Raw genomic sequence first — 25,158 nt, 5'->3', positions numbered from 1 at the left:
AAAAGTCGCCCTGCGAATGTATATCATAATTGCTGTCTCACTTAAAAAAAAAAAAAAAAAAAAAAAAAAAAAACCTAATGTACTAAAATTTTGAGGTTCTTGCATTTCTGTTTCTTAATAGTGGCCAGTCGGTTACATCTATTAATGATGAAATGATGAAAACTTTCAGGTCCCTGATTTAAAACTCAATATATTAATGCTAATTATCACAATCTCAAGATAATAAATACATTATGCTAACATAACATAGTATTCCATTAGATGAAACAGGCCTATGATAATTCTAAAATACTAAGACATGACGCCATCATCACTTGACAACAGACAAGATCAGATCTTATGACCTACAGCAGCAAAACACAAAGGACTATTGCTAAGGGTAGTGCATAAATTTAATTGAAGGTCTGACAACAAAATGGGGAGATTCTTATCCTGATTGTTGACATCATACATCATTCATGTCTACCTGATGTGGATTAGGAAGACAAACAATTGTGCTTTTGTCTCAATGATTACATTTCCTGACATTTGAAACCTCTTTGTACCTGTGCCACAGGCTATGTAAAATTGCAATGTGAAACAAAAAGCTGAGCAAAGGTGAATAACATTAAATTATTTATGAGTAAATCATCTGTAATTTGTTGCAGATATCAGAAAGTGATAATTGAGTTCTGTCAGTAATCTGATAATTGAGTTTCATGTCAGTAAATTATCTTTAAACACTTGTTAACACTTTGTAATAACTTTAATTAACATTATTAGCATATATTATATAGGCTATAGGCTAGTGCTTAAATGTAGGCTAAAAGTTGAATGTCAAGAACCTTTGATAGACTTATTTTAATATGAAATATTAATTAACATAATGACATATACATAAACCTCTTATCTGTTAGCATTAAGATTATATTATAGTTGTAAATGTAAAGCAAACTGTGGCTCATTATGAAGTCGGATGTCAATCAATCTCGCGAGCACAATCTCTTTGCTCGTAAAGACCACGCAGAGGCAGCCTGTAGAAAAGGAAGCGATCCTTTTCCTTCTGTGCATCGAATTCATTCCGACTCGTGTTATTGCCACTTCTTGACGACTGTCGTTGAGTTATCCGTGATAAATTTGATATGGATTCGGTCTATTTTTACTCTTCTGCAAGATACGTACGCGAGCTTATATTGCATGAAACTTGACAACTTAAAGAAGGTAAGACACTTACTTTTTTCAAAAAGGACTTTCTTTCTTTCCTCTAATCAATCCAGAGTTGTTTTTTCCCAAACTTATGCATTCATATCTATAGCTATAGCCTAATATATTGGCGCATGTTATTAGTGCAAGCGTGCATATGCAAATAATCATATATTATAGATAATAAGTGTACACTCAAACATTTATTAATATAAAATATGAATAAACGTTAATATATTCATCAAATAGTAAAACATATCATGCATCGACAGTGCATGGCATTGTTGCATGAAAATAAGGTCTGAACCTCTATAATTTAGCATTCTTGAATATTTTAATCTCTGATGACATAATCACAGGGCATCCAGCATTTCTTACGTGATGGATTATTTCATTAATTACTGAATAATAATAATTAATTTTCTGTTTTGAATACAGTATATATTTTTAATTAGCCAAATTTTTCATTTTCACTTTACTCTTTTTTCAGAGTAATTGACTTAAGTGAACGAATGCTAAATATGGATATAAGAACTGAAATGAACATATCTGAAGATGAAATTCAGTCTGCAAACTTTTCTACACCAGCCACTATCCAAGTTGAGGGTGTCTTACTAGACGGTCTGGAAGACAGTACAAAACTGGTGGGTGTTCAAGTGATCTTGATTTTGGCTTACAGCACCATCATCGTCTTTGGCGTGACCGGGAACTCCTTGGTCATATATGTCGTGTACAAGTTTAGAAATTTACACACGGTGACTAACTATTTCATTGTCAATTTGGCTGTAGCAGATTTGTTGGTCAACACGTTGTGTTTGCCTTTTACTTTGATGTACACACTCTATGGAGAATGGAAATTCGGACAGGTGATGTGCTACCTGTTGCCGTACGCACAAGGCTTAGCAGTCCACGTTTCGACCATCACACTCAACGTTATAGCTCTGGACAGATACCGCAGCATTGTCTACCACATGGAAACCAAGATGTCAAAAGACACATGCATTGTTGTCATCGTGATCACATGGGTGGCAAGCGCAATCCTTGCCAGTCCTCTAGCTATCTTTCGTGAATACGTGACCTTTGACTTGACGCCTGACAGGACGATTCAAGGTTGCGCTGAGAAGTGGCCTGGAAGTAGTGCGGATGGGACCATCTACAGCATCGCCATGCTTTTTCTACAGTATGGCCTGCCGTTGTCAATCATTTCATTTGCATACACTCGGATCTGGAACAAGCTAAGGAATCACATCAGCCCTGGCGGTGGCCGTAGCGACCGTCATCAACGGCGACAGAAAACCACGAAAATGCTGGTTGCTGTAGTTGTGGTCTTCACCGTTAGCTGGCTACCGTTTCACGCTTTTCAGCTTGCTGTGGATATTGATAGTAGTATATTGGAAATGAAAGACTTCAAATTGCTCTATACAGCTTTCCATATTGTGGCCATGTGCTCCACGTTTGCCAATCCCATCCTCTATGGCTGGATGAACAGGAACTATAGAAGATCTTTTATGGCTGTGTTCAAGTGTGGACGGTTAAACAATGGAATGCAAAGGGTTTGTAGCAGTGAGACAGTAAGGGAGAAATGTACACGCAATAAGCAAAGTACAATCGGTGTGGCCTTCACACAAGAAAGCACGCTGCTGTGAAGGCTGTTAGCTTTTTACAAAATGTGAACAAAATATGGACAAAATCCAAAAAGTCTACTGTAAAGAAGGATTGTATGTAAATATAAAGACTGAACACTCAAATTGTCTGATATTTGACTAATTTATGAGACATTTGTGGTGACTTTGTGACTAAACACTTAATTAGTTTGGAATTATTTTTTTTTTCGTTATAATGTAATATGTATTTGGTTTTATATGATCTGTAGAATGAGTCAGTGAGGGATCTCATGTTGAATATATTCCAGTGTTTGTTTCCTGTGAAAGTAAATGTTATTTTATGGAAAATGGTTAATTAAAAAGGTATATAAAGCACTCATCTTGTGCATGTGATTCAAACATTTTGATTACTTGAAATAAAAACATTTTAGTGTGAAGTGCGTGTAAAGCATTTTCATTTAATGTACTAAAATAACTCAAATTAAAACTAAAAAATAAATACTAAAATAATAAAACTACAATAAATAATACAGTATACAGGTATAGAAAAAGCAAATAAAATGACAAAAATACGGAAATTTGCTAAAACTACAATTTAAAAGAAAATGGAAAATAAAAAAATAAAATCTAATTATAAACATTTAAAAATGTATAGTATCTCAATTATACTAAAATAACAATGGATTCAACAAACCACCAAAAGAATAAAAATAATATCTAACAGTGCAGTACATTTGTTTGATTTGTTTGCTTTTTTCAGCTGATTTAATTTCTGTGAAAAAAAGCTCCGTAGACAAAGTATTTGCTTGTTTTTTTTCTAAAACTGACTTGAATTTAATATATTGGTGCCTTTAAAGTTGGTCTGAAACAAGTTTAGCAAAAGTATAAAAGGTTTATACAAAAATGCTGTGTGCGAATCAACAATTTTATTGGGCAGCGAGGCAGCAAGCCAGCTGCTTTCTGTTTCAGACACCTCATGTCTCGCAGTAATTAGGTTACTTGGCCTCTAACACTTCACATTGTTCACAATAAGAGCTCACACAAGTGATTAAATAATACGGAACCATTTTGATTCCAAGGGTGAAGTGTTTTCTTTTGGAAATGGAATACTCTTAAAACAAATATTCTCATAAACAGCAACAAGTCTGTTTGTTATGGACATTCATGTTTCATATTACTGAGCTCTTCATTATCTAGAATTATAAGATGACCAAATTATTGCATTATGAATCAGCCTTTTGAAAGGGATTGTGAATTTTTGCCCACCAAACAAGCCTACTGACTATAAAACAATCAAATGTAATTTATTCCATCAAGACCCACATCCTAATTCTAATAGCCACTGGCCCATGCAAGATCAATCAACTGACAGGAGCAGACAATCAATAATTACTGAGCACAAGGGGACAACATAAAAATAGAATAAGAGGGTCTCAGAGTATTGATTCTGTCAATTACTGCCCTGTCTGTCTTTGAATGTCCCAAAAGCCACTACTATTATATCTACAATTTAATATTGAATTCCTGTCTCTGCACAAAATGATTTATCTATAGACATCTTGCTGCAAAAGGGATTTTATTTCAAGCAGATGGCTTTCAGCTTTAAAGCCTCAGGATGTGCATTACCAATGGTGCCATCTCATAGTCATTCATTGCTGATTTGCTCTTATCGCATAATAAACATCATAAAATTACAGTTTTAATAATAAGCCTATTAACCCATTTAACAATGGATTAAATAATAAGAATATAAGCTTAGAATATAGTGCTTTTCTGTGGATGGCAAATTTTGCTCTAAGAAATTTGCTGAAAAACGTTTAGGCCATTCAAGATGTAGATGAGTTTGTTTCTTTATCAGAACAAATTCAGAGAAATTTAGCCTTACATCACTTGCTCACTAGTGGATCCTCTGCAATGAATGGATGTCATCAAAGAGAGCTGATAAAAGCATAACAATAATATGTTAAACATATAAACAGCACTGATTTATATTTAGTTGGCATGTTTATGACAAACTTTGTGATATTTATACAAATATCTTAAAATTTATTTTCTAATGTAAAGACATCTTAATGAAAATGTCATGTTGTGTTACTGCATTACATTAACCCTGTGAAGCCTGACATACTGTATGAAATAATATTCGGAAAAACCTTAGACTAAATACTTTTTTATGGAATCTTAAAATGTTATGGCTCATATAGTATGATGTCGGAGAGTATGGAACTCATAGTTGAAGAGAAAAAAAACACCTCAATTTTATTTAAATGCCAAAACTTAGGAAAAATATGCAATTTTTTGCAGTTGCTGACTGTATTTATATATAGCCAAAAAGTATTATGTAATGTTGGTATACTATAATATAAATCAGTTGCATCTTTATAACAGTACAGCGGTTTGCTTATATAAAAAGCATATACATGTGTTACCACTCTATATCTCCCAATAAAAATGTCTTAGTAAGAGAGTATTTGAATGTTTTGTAGATTTTATTATTAAAGCTCTGTCATTTTTATTGTGGGGGCAAAACATATAATGCAATGCAATACAATGATTGAGAGCTGTACACATAAAAGCCTGTTCTGTCATATTTGATACATTTAAAAACATAATAAAAAAAAGAAAAAAAAAGATGTATTGACAAACAAATAAACCTAAGTTACTTCAGTCCAGTAAGTGTTCATATTAAAACATTACTAACAATATAATATTTATCCTTATGTTCACTTTATGAAATTTGATAAAGGGGTAGTTTTTTAGAATTATAAGAGCATTATACTTGCTTTAAAAATAATAATTATCAATCAGATGACAGAAGGCACATAGAATATTGTGAACATGTAAAGTTTTTTTTTTTATCATGTTGATAATTTAAAGGCCTTGGAAATTTTCATTTCAAATATGATACAGTATAGGTTTTATATTAAGGGAATTTTGATTTATTTATGGTTTTGAGTCTTTCTGAAATGTAGTTATATCAAATGTTAAAGAACAGGTTAAATATAAAAATGAAACGCTCATTTTCCAAATGGGATAGTTTTATTAGGTGGGCTCCAGGGTGGAGGGGGCTCATCTTGAAGAATAGCTTGTATCCTCTTTTTTTTTCTCTCTCTTTTTTGTTGAAACTCTTTTCTTTTCTGTAATAAAATGACCAGGACAATATAAATTCAACAATCAAACAATCAAAAGATTTTGTTCACAATATGTTCATTGAAAACTAATGTATTTTGAAAACAGATTTAAAATATGTATGTTTCAGTCTCAAAGCTGTTATAATAATTATAATCTCTATAAATGACAACAATTAATTGGCAAATGACGTTTGACGTGATTTGGTTATTTTGATCTTTTAGTTTAAGAAGAGCAACTTTTAAGCATAAACAGCAATGTCATGGATATGGATATATTTTCTAAAACTCTTTTTACAGAGCAAATTGATACATGTGATTGAAAAATAGCATGTAAACTTTAAGGCAGGTTGTCTATTCATTAACTAGTGCAGAAATGAGCTGTAACATACCAGCCATTTCTCATACATCTCCAAGGCCATTTTTTCTTTTTCCTCCTTTTCATATTTCTCCTCCACTTCCTTTATCTTCTCTTTCCTGCGTTCTGCCCTTATCTTCTCTTCAATAACATCCTTCTTTTGGTCACTCCTGTAATATGTAAAGTAATTAACGCAAAGTCAAGTTCTGCACAGTTATTAATGTCGGTCTGTAACCTGAGGCATTACAAAGACAGCACATTTACATTTTAATCAATACATAATTGCTTAAGTGACTTGAGCATGATTAAACGTGTGCTAATTAACAAAACAAATGAATAAATTAGTGTTATGTATATAGAGTGCCGTGAAAAGGTTTTTGCCCCCTTCCAGTTTTTTTTTTTTTTTTTTTGCATATTTGTCACACTTAAAAGATTCAGATCATCAAAAAAAAAAATTATATTACACAAAGATAATGCAAGTAAATCCAAAATGCAGTTTTTAAATGATGATTTCATTTATTAAGGGGAAAAAGCTGCCCAAACCTACCTGGCCCTACGTGAAAAATTAATTGCCCCCTCCTGATAAATCATGAAAGAACTGTGATTAACCACATTATTTTAGAAAGCTGAGTTAAATTCACTAGCCAAACACAAGCCTGATTACTGCCAGACCTGTTGAATCAAGAAATCACTTAAATAGAACATGTGTGACAAAATAAAGCATGCTTATAGAGCAACACATCATGCCGCGATCTAGAGAAATACAATAACAGATGAGAAACAAAATTGTTGACATGTATCAGTCTGGAAAGGGTTATAAAGCCATTTCTAAGCGCCATTATCCATAAAAGGTGAAAACTTGGTACAATGGTGAACCTTCCCAGGAGTGGCTGGCTTACCAAAATTACTCCAAGAGTGCAATGATGACTCACCCAGGAGGTCATAAAAGAACCCAGAACAACATCTAAAGATCTGTAGGCCTCACTTGCCTCAATTAAGATCAGTGTTCATGATTCAACACTAAGAAAGAGACTGGCAAAAATTGCATCCATGGGAGAGTTACAAGGCAAAATCCACTGCTGACCAAAAACATCACAAAGGCTCGTCTCACCTTTGCCAAAAAATATCTTGATTATCCCCAAGACTTTTGGGCAAATATTCTGTGGACTGATGCGACAAAAGTTGAACGTTTTGGAAGGTGCGTGTCCTGTTGCATCTGGCGTAAGACCAACACAGAATTTCATAAAAAGATCATAACAACAGTCAAACATGGTGGTGGCAGTGTGATGGTCTGGGGCTTATTTCAAGTTCAAGTTCAACTTTATTGTCATTCCGCTACATGTGGGGACATACAGAGGAATGAAATGTCGTGCCTCGCAGGACCACGGTGCTACATAAATACAGACATACAACAATGAAGTAAAAAAACACTATAAACCTATACACAACTAACCTACTGACAGATTTAACTATAAGTATACTATATTTACCCTATACAAACTAAAAAATAGAAGATAAAAAAATACAAACTATACGAATGCTTCACAAATACTGTACATGTGCAAAGAAAGACATTTTGAGTCAAGCAGCTGGTTGGGGAACAGTGCAGCATGTAAACATACATATATTGCTGAGTGTTTTGTGGGATTGTGTACACGCAGCAGTGTGTGTAAAGTGTCTAGTAGGGGTGTGCTCAAAATATCGATTCTTAGATACATACCGATATAATAAAAAAAGATACAGTATCGATATTCTAGCCCTTAGTATCGATACTCCGCCCAGCCATTAGGGGGCGCAGCGGCGCCCGCGAGTTTCAAAAAACTCATGGAAAATGTTAAAGCAAGATGTAGCATTTAAGTGATTTCATAGTGAAATATGTTATGGCAGTACATGGTGTCAAGAATTATAAGAAGATTTAATAAGACGTTAAGAATAATAATAAGAAGATTTTGTGCTTGTGTGAGCTCAGACTGTACCCTTGGAAAGTTAAATGTTGACTTGTGGTAATTTCCAGATTAATACAATTTGTATACAATTAATCAGAGCACTTAAAGTTGCACATATTTAAGCAAAATGCACTTTGTTATAATGCACTTCAGGGCTCGACAGAGCGAGCATTTCACTCGCATTTGCGACTAAAAATAGATGTGTGCGAACTGGAAAATGTATTTAGGAGTGCAAGTGCGAATAAAACAAAATGCAAAACAGCCTAACTTATACAGTAGCCTATAACAAACGTATTAATTTATTCTGTTTATTTATGGAAAAATTGCGATGCAGCCTCATATGATTACTTTAGAACTTTAAAAAGGCAACGGTTTAATTTAAATGAGCACAGATGAGAAGAAAAGCGGAGCGAGTTAAAGTGAAGACGCGCTGAATGACGCACATTCGCCACTAGAGGGCGCTGCCGCTGCCGTTACCCCGGTAACCCAGTAAATAAATCAGCTGCGCTACTTTCCTAAAACTGTAAATAAAGTTTCACACTCAGTCATTTAGATATTTATATTCGCTTTAGTCTTCACAATAGCATCAAATAATTCTTACTTAAAGACTTAATGAGCTATTTATTTTCAAACATTTTTTCTAACCTAAAACATGGTCCATCCACTGATTCGTTATTATTGTTCAGTAACACAAGTTCCATTAGTTAACATGATAAAAACAATGACTGCATTTATTAATAATGCTATCTTAATTTCAACTTTTAATAATACATTATAAAATCAAAAGTTGTCTTAATATAATTCAATGGAGCTAACATTAACTAACATAGTTGTATTTTTTATTAATCAACATTAACAAAGAATATTAACTACTGCAACAATTAGCTATTGCACATTTTTAGTTAATGTTAACCTGCTTTAACTAATGTTAACAAATGGGACCTTACTTATATTGTTCTTTCGTTCATTTGAACAATCTTTTGCACTCTAATCTTGAAACACTTGTTTACTTTATATTTTTATGTATTTTTTATAAAAGTCTTTTAGTAAATTATCTTTAATAAAGTTATTTAACCTGTTAGGAGGACAACACTTTTTTTCACTTAGAAATTATATATTGTGATTTAAAAACAAAAACATATACCGTGACAAAAGCTTCAATGATTATTGTGAAAATTTTATACCGACACAGTTTAATAGGATTATAACTAATTACATAATTAGCCTATTAAATAGTGTCTGAAGTAAAATTATTTAAAAACCTTGTGTACTTTCTGTATTCTGATAAATTAAATAATTGTGCTTGTAAATGTCTCTTTGTATCCCCTTATTAAGCTAAAACACCTAATTAGAAAAATTTGCATTGCGCCCCTAAATGTTTTTAATGCGCTCCTAAATTTTTTGACTTAGGAGCACATGTGCTCCTTGGGGAATAGGTAAGCGTCAAGCCCTGCACTTTTGTCTTCAATAAATTGAAGAAAAATGCAGAGTTCTGTTTGTTGAGTAAATGTGTTCAGCATTAACTAATTGGCTCTGGCCCATGTATTTTTATTGAATCGTATCGAATCGTGTCACATTGTATCAAATTGTATCGAGACAGCTCTGTATCGAGGTACGTATCGAATCGTGACCTGTGTATCGAGGTATGTATCGTATCGCCAGGTTCTCCAAGGTATACAGCCCTAGTGTCTAGTGCACATAGAGGAGAGTGTGTTACTACAGGTGGTTTGTACAGGCCCACTCACCTGTGTGTAGCACACTTCGAATTGCACAAAAAAAAGTTCCATACAATTTTTTCTTTGGTGTGGTAAGGTTGGGGGGGGGGGGGGGGGGGGGGGGGGGCTGTTTGGGGTGGTCCATGTTTCAGCAGGTAGGGGTTTGCATGGGGTTTCAGAGGGGGTCGGGGTGGTTTGAGTTTAGGGCTCTCACAGCCTGGGGAAAAAAGCTGTTGAGCAGTCTGGCGGAGCGGGCTCTGATGGTAGGAGCTGGAAGAGACTGTGGGAGGGATGGGTGGAGTCCTTCACGATGCTGTTGGTTTTGCTGGAGCATCGTGTAAGGAAAATGTCCAGGATGGAGGGGAGAGGGGCTCCGATGATCTTTGCAGCTGTGTTCACTGTCTGCTGGAGGGTCTTGCGGTTATTTGCAGCTTCAGGACCTGGATGACTTGCCATAATTGATGGAACCATGAATTCTGCACTCTATCAGAAAATCCTGAAGGAGAATGTCCAGCCATTAGTTTGTGACCTCAAACTCAAGCGCACTTGCGTTATGCAGCAGGACAATGATCCCAAACACACCAGCAAGTCCACATCTGAATGGCTCAAGAAAAACAAAATTAAGGTTTGTAGTGTCCAAGTCAAAGTTTCGGACTTAAATCCGATTGAGATGCTGTGGCATGACCTTAAACAGTCCTTTCAAGCTGGAAAACCCTCCAATGTGGCTGAATGAAAACAATTGCAAAGAAGAGTGGGCCAAAATTCATCCACAGTGATGTGAAAGACTCATTGCCAGTTACTGCAAATGATTGATTGCAGTTGTTGCTGCAAAGGGTGGCACAACCAGTTATTAGATTTAGGGGGTAATTACTTTTTCACGCAGGGCTAGGCCGGTTTGGACAGCTTTTTTCCCTTTAAAAATTAAATAATCATTTCAAAACTGCATTTTGTATTCACTCAGGTTATCTTTGTGTAATATTAAAATTTATTTGATGATCTGAATCTTTAAAGTGTGACAAATATGAAAAAAAGAAAAGAAAAGAAAAACCACAGGAAGGGTGCAAAAACCCTTTTCACGGCACTAATTAAAAATGTATCTTTCTTACCATTCAGCGAATGCAGAGATGGAGTCCTTCTTCTTCTCTTCTTTCTCTTTGACCTGCTGTAGTTTCTGTCTTCTCTCAGTTTGTGTCTTTTGCTTTACTCTGTCTTTAAGGATACTGTCATGCTCCTCTTTCCACTTCTCAAAAACCTGATTTTCGAAATGTTTAGAGTGTGATATATTTATGTGAAAGATAGCACCAAAATTGCATTTAGCAGTATATATTGTATCTACCCTGGTGAAAAATAAATATACAAAAATGTATTTGAAATACATTTATTTTATGCTAAGTATACAACAAATACATTGACATTTATGCACTTAATAAAAATACCCTGCAACTGCACTTTTGGCATAACTTCTAAAGTAAACTTAAAGTCTGCTAAAAGTCTGCTAAATCAGCTAATTCATATTTAATGCACTTTAATTGTGTGGAAGTAGTGCTGAGGTCTAACTAAAGATATACTGAAATATATTTGATTGTGTTCAAGTGGAGATATTACAAGTAACCTACAGGTACACTTAAAATATATTGCATTAAGGACGATATTATTGAAAGATCATACATTCCTCATCAAACAGTGACATTAAATCACATTTTAGACTAAATATTAAGAATGTATTGTGCACAAGTAGTACTTGAAAAAAAATTATTCAATAATTAATTTAATCTGATAGTCTTGAGTGATATGTCATTAAATATGTTTAAATATATTTGAACCATACTTAGCATGAAATAAATGTATATTAAAACTATTATCTTTTTCCTAAGGTATGATTATAGGTTTTGGTTTAGATTGATATTATTTCTTTAATTTTAGAAGTACAAATAATCCAGTCTCTCAATTTATAATCAATGGAGTCATGAATCCTGCATGCATGATGGTTATAAATAATAAAGCATTAGTAAAATTTTTAGTTTAAGATAAGAAGTGTGTTACACTACAAGACATGTCAACTTATATCCCAGTCTTTCAGGACAGATACTTCTTCCTCCTAAAGATATACATAACAGAAAAACTAATGATAAGTGTAAAGACTGCAGACCTGAAAGCCCTGCAGATATCAGAAAAAAAAAGACATGACATTTCTGAAAATGGCTAAAATGCTGAATCTAAAATGCATTGAAACCAAAGATACTGCTATTATATCCAGTTTAGTAATGGTGTGATTTAAAGCAGAGACGGGATTCTGCCTTAACGGGCACAGTGGCAAGGAGATGCTAGTTCAAACAGAAGTGAGAAACTGAACACCTCCACAAATGTCTCTTCCACAAGGCGTTTAGTAAAGGGTTCACAATGCTGCAGTGCAGTTTAATATCCAGTACAGCAAACCACATTCACAAACATAAAAAAAAAAAAATCAACAAAACCTTAATATCATTTTAATATAGTAAAATATTTACAGTGCTTCTAATGTGAAAAAAATGTTCTAATAAACAATGAAACATGCCGTTTCCTTTTTTATTGCAAATAAACTAAATTTTAATAATTACCAATGAAAAATACTGACCTGTTTTGCTGTTTCCTTTTTTTCTTGCTTTTTATCCATTTCCATTTGTTCTTGCTTGATTGTCTCCTGCTTTTCTTTTACTTTCTTTTTGATGACTTCACTTTTTTTCTCTTTCCAAGCATCATAAGAGGCCTTTGCATCTGCAATTTTAGCAAGCTTTTCCTAGAAGAAAAATGATAAATATTTAATAAATCATTCCAGGATTGTGGTTACTAAAGAATTCGATTAAGTATTTGATCTTACCTCTTGCATCTTTTCCTCTTTTAATTTCTCTTCCTGATTTTTTGTCTTCCTTAGTATTTTTAAAGTTTCTTCTTTCTTTTTTAGCCATTCCTTTTTAGATACAGATTTTAGATACATTAAAAGGGCTTCTTAATAAATCATAGGTCAGTCTCTTGATATAACTTAATTATTAACTTAAAATGATTTAATTCCTTAAATATTATGATTTCAATAAATGATTAGTCTAACCTGGTACACAGCAGCTCTTAGTGAATCTGCTGCTTCTGGAACCTGTTGGGTCTCCTGTGTCCTCTGATCCAAAACCTTCAGTGTTCCCAGGTATTTAGACTCTACTGTATAGGAGTTCTTGGATTTTCTGGAACTGGATGACCGAGAGCTTGAAGGTCTAATGTCCAGAAGATATTGTTCTTTGAGATGTTTGATGCATTTGAGTAACACTTTTAAGTTAATTGTGCACTAAGTGATGTTTTACTCATTAAAGCATAAAAAAGACAGATATGAGTAAAATCATGAGCATACCAGTGACCAAGTAAAAACTATTTTATTATATTTAAAATATGTACCTCCAAGAAGGCAAGATAGAAAAAGCTTAACTTGACAAAATAATTAACAGAAGTGTTGCATAAAATGCATAAACATGGTGATATTTTCATGTAGTGGAGATTTTCATGACCCAGTTTGAATAAAAGTATGTTAATGTAATTTCTTCCAAAATTTAAACTTCTCACTAAATTCACATGGACGCCACGGACCCTGGGTGCACCAGCAGCGGAAGACGCGAGCCAGGCCCCGTGCGACGACCTCTCCCCATCACATGCACATATACAGCATGAGGTATTAAACAAATTCACTAACCTGTCTGTTGATTTTCTAGACATTTGGCTTAGTGTGGTTGACGTGTGCTCAAAATCACCCTGGGAACTCTCCTGATTGGAAAAGTGTGAAGACAGATTTAATTAAGAATTAAATTAGCATTTAAATTTGACATGGCATTCAATTGACCTTAATTTGTAGGGTACCACTTCCTGTAGTAACTTGTTTCAGAAGTTGTTTAATGCTGACACTAGATGCCATTTTAGAAAACAATCTTTCAGAATAATTCATAAGAACAAGATCTTTCACTTTTAATCTAACTTACATGCTTTTCTTCAAAGGATGTTGAGTAAATTCTCTCTTTGCTCTCTTCTGAGGCAGCTAGAATGAAAATGACATATTTAAAATTTTTAATACTATAATTTACTTTAAACTATTAGATGTCAGGTCACAGATGACCAATACCAATATAGTAAAATGTAATCTCACTATTACAGAATCTCTGAACATTAAAACAGTCTAAATTAATTTCCACACATACCACTGCCAATAGTGTCTGGAACCTCAGACATTTGCTCTGCTGTTGAACAAGACTGTGTCTGGTCTTCATCTGGACCCTGTAGTAAACATAAGGTTGAAAAATAAAACAAAAGTCTTTCAAAACATCTCCTGGATTTAGAACCGATCAGCTTGTTTCTGTTGGGAGATATTATCTACCACTAAAAATAACAACAAATTCTCTTAAAAACAAAAGGGGCTTTACAGCGACACCTAGATCAATCATTTTGTGTTTCCCAATAACTTTTTCGTGAACAGTTCTTTATATAATAATATTTTTTTCTTAGTGTGAAGGACATTTTAATGACCCGAAGAACCCCTTTACACTATAAAACACCAAAGTTTCCATGGATGTTAAATGTTCTTCATGAATCAATTGGTGCCAAATTCTGCCAATAAAGACATCTTTGTTTTTAATACTGTACATATGATGCCACTAAATTCATACTTGTAATTAAAAAAAAAAAAAAAAAACATCTCTTAGCTTGGGGTTTAGCATTTACAGTGTTTAAATGGGTTCTCTGCTGACACTTTTTGTCTTCCTGTTATAAAGACATTCTCACCAGAACGCTATCATTGGTAGAGGTTTGACTCTTCTCAGTAGAGAATGTGCTGGAGAGGGCTATAGACATAGAGGATGTGGCTGTTCTGCTGCAGGCAGTGGTCTCTGCTTGTGTTTCCTCTTCCAACTGACCAACATCACACATATTTGCTGTCCTCTGCCTGGGTTTGGGTCTGGGTGACATATCTTGAGCAAGACAACCTGTTTACATTAAAGAAAGTGTATTTTAGATTTTCTAGACAGAATAAAAATCAACCCCAGCTCTGGAATCCTTTCAGAAGTGAATAATTTAAATCAGAACATGGTCACTTGGGAACAACCATTAAAATTTAAATTCAAGATATAAATAATACAAATCAAATAGTAATATTACTGGTAACTGGTCTTGCAAAGATCACAGACCTTAAACAACTACACACATACAAAGACTGCACTAACCTGTGGAGAGTTTTGGTTTAACACTTCTCTCCCTGGGTTGAGGAATGGGTAGTTCACCATCTTCAATCATTTGGTTGTCCTCATCTTTTTCTGAAGGCAATGGCAATGGACTGTCCCACTGTGAGCCATCTGATGTAAGAGGGACAGTAGATTCCCATTGGCTATTCTCAGAGTTTAGTGGCAGTGGAGATTCTGAGAGGCTCCTCCTCAACTTTGTTACTGATTTTGACTGTTCATCCTTCTGGAGTGAAGTGAATTCTGGTTGAAACTTGTCAGATAAAGAGGAAAAATGGGAATCTGACTGTTGGTTTTTCTCTGGAGTGTAAGAATTGCTTGGACTTTGAGAAGTATTCCTGGACTGGGTGGAATGGAAAGAACTTGGCTGGTCATCTGCACTTCCTGTGGCGTTCAGCTGATTAAAGTGCACAGGTGAGCTGGTCCTTCTTGTTTTCATAAAAGATACTTTTTTGGGTTTGACATTTTCCTCTTCATCATCTGAAAGCTTGAAATTGTTGATTTTGCCTTTTGTCTTTCCAGCTTTAAATCTCCCTTTCTTCTGTTTTTGTATCTTAAGGAGTTTGTTAAGTATGTCTGCTGAATTCAAATATAAAGGTAAAGAGCAATAAGCAAAACTGAATTACAAACATTGCTAAGAACATAAACAAACTGATTCAAGGTAAGGTCTGTAGCTCTGAGTATACCAGTGAACATATTTTTGATAAGCATGGCATTGTAAAACCTACCATCATCTTCATCGTCCTCTTCATCATCGTCAAAGTCATCAGAGTAACTATGCCTGTTGCCTCTAGCAGACACAGCTTTCTTTAGCTCATCCTGAAATTCAGCAACATGCACGTCTCATAGAGAGTATTTCTGCGGTTACATACATTCAATACGAAACGCACCATAACTGTCTAGAATAGATAGGAAGCTCATTTCACCTTGAGACAGAAACTGATGTGTTTGATAATAATCTAAAGACATTTTCTAACGTTGGAGCACATTAATGATTTGACACTAATACCTGAAAAGTTGTTCTTCTGGATGTTTTCGGGCTTTTCGTGTATGCAAGCGTTGTAGAAAAAGGCTCTTCATCCATCTCATCGAACAGACTGTTTAAATATGATAATGTATTATACAAACAAACATGCTCGTTTGAGATATATCATTTGCCCATCAAACGATTAATACCTACCGTAGCTTCAAAACAAATGAGCTGTAGCAAGCGTTGTTCAGATCATCTTGGACGCCATTTGTTTACACGAGTTACCAAAGCAACTACCGGATAAGAACGTACTAATCCTACTATGAAGATGGCTTTGGCGTGGAGACGTTGCTTGCTGTAGTATACTATGGCAAACGCTTTTTACATTGAATGTCCTAAACTTTACCAGTTTATTTAAATCTTAAAAAGATGAGAAGTGAGAAGTGCAAAACAAATCACGATTCTGAAAACAAAGTAGAACCTTTTGGATCACAAACAGCTTATCTCCATCTCCGTGAGTTACCGAAACTCCCCATGGAAACAGAGAACAAAAGGCCTTAACAGATAAGTTAACTAAATTCGATTATTCATGCCTGTCCTGTTTCGTGGTAAATCATAATAAACAACTTTTGCAAATTTTTAACACAGTGATCAGTGTGACTTCTTATTATTTTGTCTTAAAACGTCTTAAGGACAGTATTCTACTAATTAGACAAATAATAAGATATTTAAACAAAATATGGAAAATGTGGAAAAAATATGGAAAAAATCATCGATCTGCTGATTTATGAGCATCAACGTTTGCGTCTTTTGTTGTGTATAAGTGCATAATTTGCCCTAAGTGTAAAAAAAAACATGGATCCCAAAATCATATCTGTTGGATAGAGGTCAAAAATGTGGAAGATGCTGGAAAACCAAAGAAAGTGCAGGACCTGGAAGATATTTCTTAAGAACAGTGGGAAGAACTGCAGATCATCCAGGTATCATCCAATAATTACTTATGAATTGTAATCTGTTACTGATTCCAAATTACATGACAAAAATTGTAGTTAGTAACATAATCCATGACATTACACATTTTAGGTAATATATAATCAGACTGCTTTTAGATTATTTTTGACCGATCTTGTTTTTCACATTGATTTAAATAGGATAATCTTGTACCATATTGATATAAAAATATATTCCATTTGTTGTTATCCACAACATGAAGTGTATTGAACATTAGCCTATATTACATCAAGGTTTCCCAAGATGGGTTTGTGAAGGAACTGCAGGGGGTTTATGAGTTTAATGAAAAGCTAATAATTAATTCAATCATACAAATGTTAAATGAAAACAATTTTAAAATGAATCAAAATAAAACATTTACTGAAAAAATAAAATGTTTTATTTGTTTACCTGCATGTCATGTGATAATACCACGTGTCAGAGAACCATAAACATGCAAATGTGATACTTAATTTTTAAAATATTTATTTTAAAATTTCAGGGGAACTTCAGATAATATATATATATTAGGTTAAAGAGGATCAGATTTTTTTGTGCATTTTAATGTATTTGAAAGATAAATGCCTTCCAAAGTAATGCATGTTAAAATAACATAATAATAATTAAAATAGTTTAAACAGTCAATGTGCTCATCAGTAGAGGATTACTGAAAAATTATTGCTATGGTGTAAATAATATGTAGTCATGTAATCCATAAAAAAGAGGAAAACCAGTGACATGATGAGAGACAGCAATGGTGGAGGATTGAATGCAATTCAGATTACCTTATGTCTCATTCTCCGGTGCGAAAACATTACAGTACAAAGCACTTAATATTACAATAATAAAGCCTTCCTTTCTCGCTTGGTCTGCAATAGCATAATGGAACGATGACGTGTCATGTCTGTGCGAAGGTTGCATGGAGATGCAAATATATGTTGACAGGTGGTAGAACAGCCTATTGTAGCCCTCGGACCAAGGGATATGACTAAATTAAAATTTTATGGTCCTACACCTTCCATACAGACATCATTGTGTAAATTTAGCCATTATTTTATCTTGTGGACTGTATGTAAACTCCTATTATGTAAAATAGCTTAGGGCAGGGCACATTTTGCAGATTCTGAAAGCTGATTTTATCTGTTGCTAAATTTTCTTGTGCTGCTTGTGCCTGGCTGGGTCCCTCCTTGTCATGTCTGGACCAATTGCTGAATATAACTGAAAATATTATACCATATATACCCACCAGGGGGAGGTAGACATCGTAAAATATTCCTGCACTGGGTATGAACATCTGCATCTGTGAGCTAAATGATCAAGGTCATGGATAATGGAAAAGAGGGGACAACAGAGTAATGTGTGTTACAATTGTTTTGTTACATTTCAGTATTATTTTAGTCACTGAAATACAGCAGATATTGCCATAATAAAAAAGCATTTTAAGAAAACCCTTTTCTTGCAGTCGTTAATGTTAGTCAGCAGTGCTGGTAGTAATAGATCAGGCCTACATGTATTCTGGATCACTTAATCAGATTTTAAAAAATCCTATTCACAAATGTTGTGTAAATAAATTTGCAAGCCATGCTTCTGAATTTGAGGGAAAAGCACCTCTCAAGCAATTAGACCATGTATGAAACAAATAATTATGCAAGTTACTAAACACTGGTGATGTACAGCTGTGAAACACTATGTTATTATCCAGAGACCTTCAGTAATTGCTGATTCTGGAAGTCTGGACAGAAATATTTAAAACCTGGAAGACTTTGGGCATGTAATGTCATTGTTGTTTTCATGTTTATTAATGTTTGTTTATCTAATGCAGGGATTCCCAAATGTTTTGTCCGCTAAACCCCTTAAAATAAAATATTTACTTGAAAAATCTCTGAGGAAGTTAATATTTCAAAAATTTAAAAACACTTTTTTTATGTTGGTTACATGAAGTCTTCAAGTATTTAATTTAATTTTAATTTTATTTTTGCGTTTTTATAGTTTAATTAATTATTAGCTTTTTATCAACTCATAAACTCATTGCAGTTCTTACATTGAGCATTTTTTTGGGAAACCCTAATGTAAAATAGTGTTTAATGCATTTTATGGTGTTGATGGAATTGACAAAAATTTCATATATTTTATTTCTCTTTGCTAGAAAGAATATGGTATGTTTAATGTTAGTTTAAAATAAGTTTAATTATAAAGTATTCTAAAAAGTAAGCTAAAAAGTACTAAGATTACATTACCTAAATAGGCAATGTACAGTTTTCTTTATGTAATCTGTAATCAGTAACAGACTTAAATTTGTAGGTAATCTACCCAGTTCTTTTAGTTAGTTAGTAATCTTTTTTGTTTTAGAAAACATCAATAGGAAAAAAGATAATGCCCTTGCAGAAAATTACCATTTCTGTTACATTTACTAACACTTTCTTCAATACATAAGTCCTTCATATTAACACTGTACATGGGGTCTTTAATGTACTTTCTTATTGTGTATGTTTGTCTCACAAAAGGCAATGTGATCTTTCCAGCCATGTTTTCCAATCCATGTTTCCCCACAACACAGTCTCACTCCTCATCGTCACATATCGACGCTTGGTCATTGCCCCCTGGCGTCAACATCCCACGACCTGCAAGCACCACAAATGTCTTCTTAATAAGATCTTGACCTCTGTATGACACTATATCTATTTCTCCATCACATTCTTCTTTTTTCTTTCCTGTTCCTTTCCTTCTGGCCTTTTTCTTGAGAAGAATTGCCTGTGATTATTCACACCACTCTCATAAGCTGTGTTTGGACAGCAGCTGTTTATATCACTTCCATAAACTGTATTTGTCATGACAACTCTCTGAGAGTTTAGCATGGTAATATACATGGCAATGTTAATGTGTTTGGTTTTAGCGGAGTAAATCTAATACACTGCTGCTGTAGCAGAGCAAGTACAGAGACTTGCTACTGCCAATACATCCACAGACATGCTGCTGTGAGCATGTACGAATACTGCTGCTGCACATATAACATATATGAAATAACCCCCACATATAACATACATGAAATCATCCAAGTCTATAGGTGGAGCTGGGGGAGGTGGAGGGTTTCTGTGTGACGCAACTGCTACAGCAAACACTAGCCAAATATTTGAATGTCAAGCAGCAAGCTCATTGGCTGCTAATACGAAAAGAATCCAATCAGCTGTGCCATATGTCAGATTGAGTTAGAAGCTATCAGCCTGCACCATCTCTAGAGTTTCATGCCATAACTTTGAATGCATTGGTATTACTTCATAATGACTTCCATTAATACATCATTAACATTATTAATTTGTATCTCTTTAGAACATTTAATACGGCCAAGACAACTATAGAGTAGAATCATATATAAATATTCATTTGGAATTTATAGTCAAATTTATTAAAGGGCCAAGTAAAATAATAATAGTATTTATAGTATTTTACAACTTTGTTACTATATGATAATGTATTGTAAGCCATAAATTAAACATAAAATAATATAATATAATCAACTACACCTTTTTTTTAACATAATAATGAATATACTACAAGTGCTTTTTTAAATTTCTCAACTGCACATTTATGCTCTTAAATAAGGTACATAGGAGAGTGTGTGTGGTATGCAATATGCTGCAAAACCTGCTGATTGAACTTAACTTTTATATTGAATCTAGAATATTCCTTCAGTCTTTCCTCTTATTTGTACTAAAGTGCATAGAGAATGCCTGTGTATTGCTGTTCTGTAATCATTTTTATATGGAGGGTAAAGTGCATATACAGAGGAGCATCAGTGGCCTAAGGCACGTAGAGGAAACCCACTTACGCCATCTACTTACTCTGGCAGCTGTGCCCATGCAGCTCTTACACAAAGATTAAAAAAAAAAAAAAAAATCACAGTGGTTATGTAATATCTGAATCTTACACCAGCCTCAACCTGTCCTCCAATAATTCCTTTGTATCTTTGTACTGTTTATTATTGGTATTGAGTTTTTATATACTGTAGAAGAGTATTAGACTTTTCCATTTTTCAGTATCCTTTATAAACATCATATCTGTTTGCATGTTCTGATTATACTAGTAAAATGATTTAAAAGAATAATGTGTACAAAATAACCTGCTCCAAAATTTCTGTTGACCTTAGGTCTGAAGCGCAACCAGCCTTGTTCTTTCAGGGAAAGTTTTGAAAAATAATCAAGCAATAGCAGTGCGAACCAGAACCAGCCAAATACCGACCAATTTTTAGAATTCAGCAATAAATTTATGTCTGAAGGAGGTAGGTACTAGTCAAGTTTAAAAGACCTGCTTATGTCAGTGTAACCAGTAGGTTTTATTAAGTTACTTTTACAGTTACAATTTGGAAAGTTTTAAATGTTCCAGCTGCATGCTACAACAAATATAGAGGTTCCGTATCAAGAGGAAGCGACTTTTTAAATGTCTGTGGTTTGTTTGAGTTGTGAGTTGTAAGCTGCTTGCTGGTTTGTGTCAAACAGAAAAAGGGGGATGATGGGGAAAGATCAGGTTGCTGGAAGATGACTTGGAGCACCAACAAAGCCTGAATGTTTTTTGTCAATGAAATATAAAGCTATAAATAATACTGGTCCTGGAGATGGAGCGAGAAGGAAATAGGATGCGATAAAATGGAATTCAGTGTGTCAATGATAAACAAACTGTTAAAACCATTTGGATTTCCGGTGTTCAACATAGTGTTACAATTTTTGAATGTGTGCTTATCTTATTTCTTAAATCTTGAAGAGAAAGAAAACATGCTTTCCATAAATAATAAAAGGTCATTTGTTGACAATATAAATTTGTGATTTATCATATTTGTTTTTTTTTTTTGCTGTTGTATAGGCTGTAAGTTTTCTCTTTCTGCTGTTCTTTCATTCCACCATGTAATACAAAATGTTTTATATAAACTCTAACTTCTATAAATTCTAGTTTGTCATATAAGCACATCTAATAAAATGACCCAGTGGAATGGACGTCAGTGTGAGCAAAGATAGAAGAAGATTAGAAGGAGATATAAAATAGCTAATTACATTTGTTTTTATATTCATGTGTTCGCAAGGGAGTAGGTATACTGAATGTATTAAAGGAATCATTCAAATAAACATTGTAGCAGATTATTAGCAATAGTTTGTCATGACACACATTTTTCAACTCCAGGCAACTCCATAAAAGGAATTGCCACTTTAGTAAACTCTGTCTCAAAATATTTGAAATTATTTGCAATGATTTTGCAATTAAATTTTGCTACTATAGGTGATATTCCAACCACTTTACCTGACTTCACCTGCTCCCTACTACACAACATGCACCCTATCCCTTCTCCTGCTTTAAAATGTACTGAATTCATCAGTGGTGACATGCTCCCAGCGGTCTTGCCATTTATAAATGGTAATTCCTAAAGAGATAAAGAGAATCTAGCCTGGGCAGACTGAGGATTGATCGAACAACACTGACTAGGATATCAATGTCCTTACTACATGCAGAGTAGATAGTGCCAATTTGTTCACAGATTTTACAGCAGTGGTTTGTACTTTTGTATGTCTCAGTTTGGATGCCTTGCTTTATTTGATTCAGGTCATCACCTCGTTAGAAGAGAGCTCTGTGAACTCAAATGAGTGTGTCAGATAAAGCCCGAGACACACTGCACGAATCAGAAATCGCCACAATTGTTTCACGACGTCAGTCTTTCGTTTGGGACAGCTGAAATTGTGCAGTGTGTCTCAGGCTTAAGAGAGACATACAAAAGGTGCCAAGCAGTTATAGGTCCCCAGGACCAGAGTTGAAAAGAACTGATCTACATGCCTCTCGATTGCTTTGCCATCGGTTGAACCTTATTTTATACCATGGTTTTCAACCATGTTCCAGGAGCACCCAGCAATTCACTTTTTGCATGTCTCCTTAATCAAACACATATTATTCAAGTTATTAGCTCAGTATTAGAAAGTCTTAAGACCTGAAATGTGAAAGAAGGGAGACATTCAAAATATGCACTTTTGGTGGGCTCCAGGAGATGACTGAACCTATTAAACCTTTTGAGCTACACACAACTTACTCTTTAGAACTTGACTAAGTTAAAGAGATAGTTCAGCCAAAAGTGAAAATTCATCATTTACTCACCCTCATGTCGTTCCAAACCCATAAAACTTTGGTTAATCTTCGAAACACTCTTCAAAATATTGTAGTGCTGTCAAACGATTAATCGCGATTAATTGGATCCAAAATAAAAGTTTTTGTTTGCATAATACATCTATATTTATATAAAATATAAGAATATGAATATATAAATGGGTAAATATTTTCGAAATATATACTGTATGTGTGTGTATTTATATATACATAATAAATATACACAGTTCACATACACATATAATGTAAACAAAAACGTTTATATTGGATGCGATTCATTGCAATTAATCACTTGACAGCATTAAAATATTTTTAATGAAATGAAAGGCTGAATTGAACGATTTAAACCAAGTATTATGAGGAGATATGATCACTTTATGCAAAGAACAAATTTTACATTGGCTTTTATTCACACATTAACACACATACTTAGAGTGCATCGCATATGGTAAACACGGAACAGTATGTGATGTGCTCTGTATGTAAATAAATGCTTAAACTGAATCTTGAACTCTGAATGACAATACATTTATAGTGATTGGTGTGAACAGCCATTAATTATGACGTTTTGATAATCATTTGATAGTGATAGCGCGCAAATAGCGAAGTCACCACCACAGTTAACAATATTGACGAATAAAAACAATATTGTTGGAATCACTTTTTATAAAGATTTTTTCCTGGTTGATTGAGGTTCAAAATGGCAAAACTTTGGTGCATACTTATAGTAAACAATCTTATCATTCATTGGTGTGGATGCTATATAGCCTAATTATCTTTATAGTCATTGTTTTAGTTATTGTTGGTGTGAATGGGTCTTATAGACACAGATATTCTAACCCTTCCTGTAATTTCCCATGCAAGTTATTCATAAGGCACCCAATGTCACAACAAGCCTTTTTCAGATGATTGTCCTGTTGTGAAAAGAGACAGAGTATTATGTCACTGTGTCTGTCAGTCTTTCACTCAACATGTAATTTTTGTTTTGATGCGTGCCTGTGTTATGGAATAGAGATAATTATTGTAATTTTAAAATCGGTTTGTAATAGTCTGTTACTTCCAAAAGTCAAAATGGAAGATTTTTTTAATGACAAACATTTATCAAGAAATATTCTGTTATCTGGTGCCTCATGTAGCTACAAGTTTTTGCTCCTAAAGTGCATTCAACTGACAAATACAATTTCCTCTCTAAAAAGACAAAACTGATAAGCTTAAATATTTTTCTGCGCTGTGGCTCTCCTCATGACCATATGGCACCTCGCAGTTTGCTGGACAAACACTTGTCGTATTTGTGCTTCTAGAGACAGCTGTGTCCACACATAGACTCAGACCATCATGTTTTTTTCTCTCCTGATGTGCAGCCTTGGATCTCAGGTTGCTATTTGGATGTGTAGTTGTCACTCTCCATGTGGTTCCCTTTGCCCTTCTCCTCCAAGTAAACACACCATCAGTGCTTCAGTCTTAAAAGGTCTGGTCATGGGCTGAACGCTGTGGGAAACCTAAGATTGTTTATCATGGCTACCTTTTAAGAGCAGAGGCTGGCAGCCGTGGGCCTTTTTTTTGGAAACACATGACATGGGGTTGTAACGTGGTGAAACGAAACTGTAATAAATCCCTCTTCTATATGTGTAAATATGCCATGGCATAGTAACAGTGGCACTGTACCATTGTAAAAGGGGGAGTTAGCTTACAAGAGGTTTGGTTTATGTTTGAAACGTGTTGCAACTCATAAATGGTGCCTACATGTATCTGATTTGTTAGGGGGAAATGTGTGGTAAAGTAAGCATCATCTGATATATTGATATTCCTCTTCACTGCTTAGTACATTTTTCCACGCTAAGCTCAGGATGACCATATTAGGAGCCAAATTAAATAATGGGGTTT

At 34.3% G+C, this 25,158-nt stretch overlaps 2 protein-coding genes across 3 annotated transcripts; one reads left to right on the top strand and one right to left on the bottom strand.

Annotated features, from left to right (window-relative positions):
• Positions 1 to 1,703: 1,703 nt before the first annotated feature.
• Positions 1,704 to 2,828, top strand: LOC306872714 (neuropeptide Y receptor type 2-like; the record flags this gene model as incomplete). The annotated part of the gene is made up of 1 exon (XM_079421468.1): positions 1,704 to 2,828. One exon carries the CDS (start codon positions 1,704 to 1,706, stop codon positions 2,826 to 2,828), a length of 1,125 nt encoding a protein of 374 aa, XP_079277594.1.
• A 2,431-nt stretch (positions 2,829 to 5,259) lies between these two features.
• LOC306873061 (uncharacterized protein) lies at positions 5,260 to 16,678 on the bottom strand. Of its 2 annotated transcripts, none has more exons than XM_079422066.1 (14): positions 16,357 to 16,678; positions 16,186 to 16,273; positions 15,905 to 15,995; positions 15,162 to 15,755; positions 14,725 to 14,924; positions 14,145 to 14,220; positions 13,929 to 13,984; positions 13,646 to 13,716; positions 13,019 to 13,175; positions 12,791 to 12,880; positions 12,548 to 12,709; positions 11,040 to 11,185; positions 6,307 to 6,442; positions 5,260 to 5,923 (listed from the first exon to the last, which is right to left on the bottom strand). In XM_079422066.1, the coding sequence occupies exons 2-14, from the start codon at positions 16,258 to 16,260 to the stop codon at positions 5,804 to 5,806; spliced, it is 1,974 nt and encodes a 657-aa protein (XP_079278192.1). In that variant the 5' UTR covers positions 16,261 to 16,273; positions 16,357 to 16,678; the 3' UTR covers positions 5,260 to 5,803. The 2 variants fall into 2 exon arrangements, with proteins under 2 accessions (XP_079278192.1, XP_079278193.1); XM_079422067.1 differs by having other exon boundaries at positions 15,162 to 15,752; positions 16,357 to 16,470.
• Positions 16,679 to 25,158: the final 8,480 nt, after the last annotated feature.

The sequence above is a fragment of the Barbus barbus genome (assembly GCF_936440315.1).
Source record: "Barbus barbus genome assembly, chromosome: 7".
Taxonomy (NCBI): Eukaryota; Metazoa; Chordata; class Actinopteri; order Cypriniformes; family Cyprinidae; genus Barbus; species Barbus barbus.
This window is presented reverse-complemented; position numbering and strand designations above follow the sequence as displayed.